The 4,108-nt window shown below is 47.7% G+C and overlaps 1 protein-coding gene across 1 annotated transcript in view; it reads right to left on the bottom strand.

Moving 5' to 3' along the window:
* Nucleotides 1–269: 269 nt before the first annotated feature.
* Nucleotides 270–4,108, bottom strand: part of dac (dachshund family transcription factor) — a 199,349-nt gene continuing 195,510 nt past the window's right edge. The window contains exon 12 of the mRNA XM_018542011.1: nucleotides 270–2,925. Coding sequence (XP_018397513.1) covers nucleotides 2,873–2,925 — 53 coding nt within the window. The 3' untranslated portion in view covers nucleotides 270–2,872. The remainder of the gene's footprint in view (nucleotides 2,926–4,108) is intronic.

Genomic DNA, 4,108 nt, shown 5'->3' with positions numbered 1-4,108 from the left:
ACGAGCTGAAAAACGGAATAAGAGTCTGATTCATTAACCACGAGAAATTCTTTTCTCAGGTGTAAAGAATTCAGGGGAGAGCAAAACCTTGTAGGTAGTTGGGATACATTTACATGAAATGAATGTAACGTATAAATGTAACAGAAAATATGCAGATTGAAAGATAGAAGAGCCTCCTAAAACATCAGGGAAAGGATCACGTGGATGATATCAAATGAAAGAAATCCGGTTTACAATAACAACTATTTATTTATAGGTAATAATGCTGAATTACAATGAATACACTTCTTGCCTCGATACTAGATTGTATAAGTCCGGTCGCGAAATCGGCGTCATTACTCACCGTCGCCGTGACTCGCATGTGTGGCGACGACAAAGTCCCCCTGTCCCACTCCTTTCTTCCACATTCGCAACTCCGCTCCGCAAACGTCTCGCACTTTTCTTCTTAGCGCACCCCATATCACCTTTGTGTCACTCTTACCAATTCGATACCGTTTTTCTCGATCGAGAATCGCACGTGCTGCATGTTCGGCGATCATTTCAACGTTCATTTTATTGCACCGGAAATTAAACGATATGAAATATATTCGCTATTCTTTCTCTCATCTACAATGGTAGTTTGTGCGTGATCGTATCGATAATCATTAATGTGGCTTATCTCGTGTGAGAAATCGGTTCGATTCAATCGGTCGCTCCGTCGATCTCTGTTCTCGAGATTTAATTTGTACTAATTGGCATCGGCCAAAGTCCTTACAATCGACGAGAGTTCCTGCGGTTCTCGATCGTGAAAAACGTTACCTGAATTTCCTGACAATTCTCTCTCGCGGCTCTCAATCTCCTTCCTACCTTTCTTTCCTTCTGTCAATCGGTAGCGGCGATGGCAAATACGGATCAGCTATCGGTGGTTAAATTTTCGTTTCTCTACGTTTAGCATCGTCTTAACGGGCTTTAGCTGGTACGATACTAGACACTATGATTATGTGAACTTTACAACACAAGAACCTTACGGCAAAAGACTTTGTACATGGATCTTAAATACGGGGACCATCCCCGGGGAAATATCTTTGACGCCTTTCTCGCTCTGTATCGCGCACTTCTTACGGGATCGTTGAAATGTCCTTTTCCAGCCATTTCACTTTTCCTCGTTCTATTTGTTTTTGCACTCGTCAAGAGATATTTCGCCGGATTCTTGGGCGGTCAACGCAAACGCGGGACACACGCAATATGGAGTAGACTTACTTGTTTCGGTAGTAACTAAGTTATTTATATAAATAAGGTGTTACGATTTAAGACGCTAGGAGAGAATCCTCCGTTGTTTCCGTTTTTACCATACATACACAATCACACATACATACGTACTCATAATACGCACTCTTTCTGTAAGACACTTCTACTCTCGTTTTCTCTCTTTCTCTCTCTCCCTCCCTCCCTCTCTCTCTCTCTCTCTCTCTCTATATCTGTTATTCATTCTTTCCTCATTCAGTCCATCATTTTTTCGCCACGTCATTCTTCTTCTTCCTCTCTCACTTTTCTATGATACAGCGTTCGAGTCGCGGCTCTAATCTCGTTCCGCGTCGAATCCAAAAGAGACTCTCGCTCGTCAATTTCCGCGCTCTTATGCGCATTTTACAAAAAGCCGGCGCGTTTCTCGGCGCTGCGACGTGCCTAGTAAGAGACGGCGTTCTCGAAAAAAAAATCGTCGCGACGTCGAGATGCAACGATCAGCGCCGTCGAAGACGCCGATTCCGAGATATCGAATGGGCCAGTCGCGACGAGAGGGCTCGCGACTCAACATTCGTTTCGCAATGGCGATCGGATCGGGCCTCGCGCCGCCGCGGCGACGTATATAATAATATTAATAATGATAATAATACTCGAAATCGGCGCGCCTCACGATGCACACAACGACTGCGTGGCACGTCCGATCGCCTGGATCCCTTAAAAACGATTATCTAATTAATTCGCTCGATAATTAGGAGATAGGTACCTCTAGGAACGCATGCACTCACGCACGCACTCTCCAGCAGTCTTTAGAAATATGCCTCTCTTATCTCTCCCTCTCGTCTGCCTCTATTTCTCTCTCCTCGTTCCCGATTTCTGCCCCGCCTACTGTCCGCGATCGTCTCGGTACCGCGAGAGTCACGCAATGTTCGGTCATCATCCATCACGGGTATAATTGATGGTACGTACAATTTAGAGAATATCTCCCTTCGGAATTCCGTCGTCGTCGAACGAACGACGCGACTCCACGATCACCGCGAACGCGAATTTGGGAGATCGGTGAATATCGCGTCGTTGATATGTGTGCGGATCGGTCTTTGTCGCAAACTCTGACCGGACCGATCTCGATTCGAGGGCCCCGTTTATCTCCTTACCCTCCTCCTTCTCCTCCACCTCCTCCTCCGAGTTTTCCCTTCGAGCGTCGGAAAACGTGATCGCGGCTCTGTACAAACGCATGGATAGCCGCACGCTTTTATTCGTTCGTCGAAATTGAGTCTACTCAGTCGCTTAGCGCTCGCTCGTACGAGTCTATCCGGAACTTACGAGTCTCCCAACGATAAAATACTCTCGTGGAGCTTTCCGGTACTCGCGGTATTCGCACTGTTTGCCGAGTACTGTACATAGCAAGTCTCCGCGGACACTCGCGCGAGATCATCACTCGGGAGTTTCACTCTTCCTCGTCGAATCCGTATATTTCTTCTCGCGGTCGACCATCACGATTCCGTTCCTTCGCGTTTGCTTCTCGCATTGTGTGGTGAGTCCGCTCTCGTGGTTTCGAATTGCGCTTTCTGCTTTGTCCGATCGATCACTCGCTTCGGCTGCTCGCTGCACGATCTGCCTGCTGCCCCCGCCTGCCGTCGTCCGGCCTCTTCTAGGTCGCGCTCGTGAACAGAACGGAGTTCTTGTAGTAACCCGTCCGCGACTCTGAAACAGAAGCGATCGCAGGTGCACTCTGGAGTCCTTCGTATTTCTTCGATTGTGCGCCGCGTTGAGCGGCGCTGTCGGGTGGTGAATTTTACTTATCGGATATATGGAACATCGCGTTTACGCATGTAATAACAGCGAGGAGAATGGGACTGACGTATCGAGCGCTAAATTTAGATCTTACAGCACCGCGATGTGGCATGAGTGTTAGGCGTGTCGCGACTCTTAATGGGAATACGAGAGAGGAGCGGATGTCTCGCGGATGAAGATGCATACAGGAGATGAATGGTCGTGGGCGTAATTCCGCTACGGGATGGAGCTCGGAGGATTCGGTGGTAGGTGCCTTCGCTGCGGCGCGATACGGTGAAGGTGCGGACCAGCTGGGTCATTCGATGATCGTTCGTTGGGAAGAAGGCGCCGCTCACTAATTATCGTTGGCTCTCGAGACGCAGATGAACGCGGGAGGGACGCGCGAGGTGGATGAAGAGATGGACGAACCGAGAGAGTCGAGAAAAAGGGCGAAAGGGGATGGGAGAGGAGGAGGAGGAGGAGGAGGAGGGGATTGGGTGTCAGACCCTATCGTGTACGCATACGTTCGTAAATACGAGTCCGGCCGAGTCATCGGCCTTAGCGCGCGGCCTTTGTGATCGAGCCGCCACTCTACTTTTTATCCAACTGTCGCTTATGATTGAAAATCACTATACGTTAATAGTTCGCGTGATTCGGTTCACTCGTCTCTCCGCGCCCACTAGCGTTCGGATCGCTTCAATCTGCCCGACCTGACCCTCTCGGGATACGTCATTTTGTTTGAATCAACGTGTGTGTTTTAATAATATTTTATTCGTTTTCTGATGGCTGGTTCCAATCATTCGGTAATAATAATAAGAGAGCTTGGACAAATTTTACCAACAATCATATTATTATACGACATTGTTATCATATACCTACATTATTTTAAATTATTAAATTTCTTAATAAGAGACACAAAATTGATAATGGGAGCTTTTGCGGAAATGCTACTTTATCACTTAATTTCATTCTTCTTGCGATACATCTGCGTGAGTAACGTTACCGCGCGCGTGGATAAAAAGTTCTGGCCCAAGATGTGGGAGTTGATTTTGCAAGGACGTTGCCAATTAAGAGCAGACTTGTTAATTCCTTTCGAGAACCTCCCCCCCCCCCC

Source organism: Cyphomyrmex costatus, unplaced genomic scaffold, assembly GCF_001594065.2.
Source record: "Cyphomyrmex costatus isolate MS0001 unplaced genomic scaffold, Ccosl1.0 scaffold301, whole genome shotgun sequence".
NCBI lineage: Eukaryota > Metazoa > Arthropoda > Insecta > Hymenoptera > Formicidae > Cyphomyrmex > Cyphomyrmex costatus.
The sequence above is the reverse complement of the archived record's forward strand: the minus strand, read 5'-3'. Positions and strand labels throughout refer to the sequence as shown.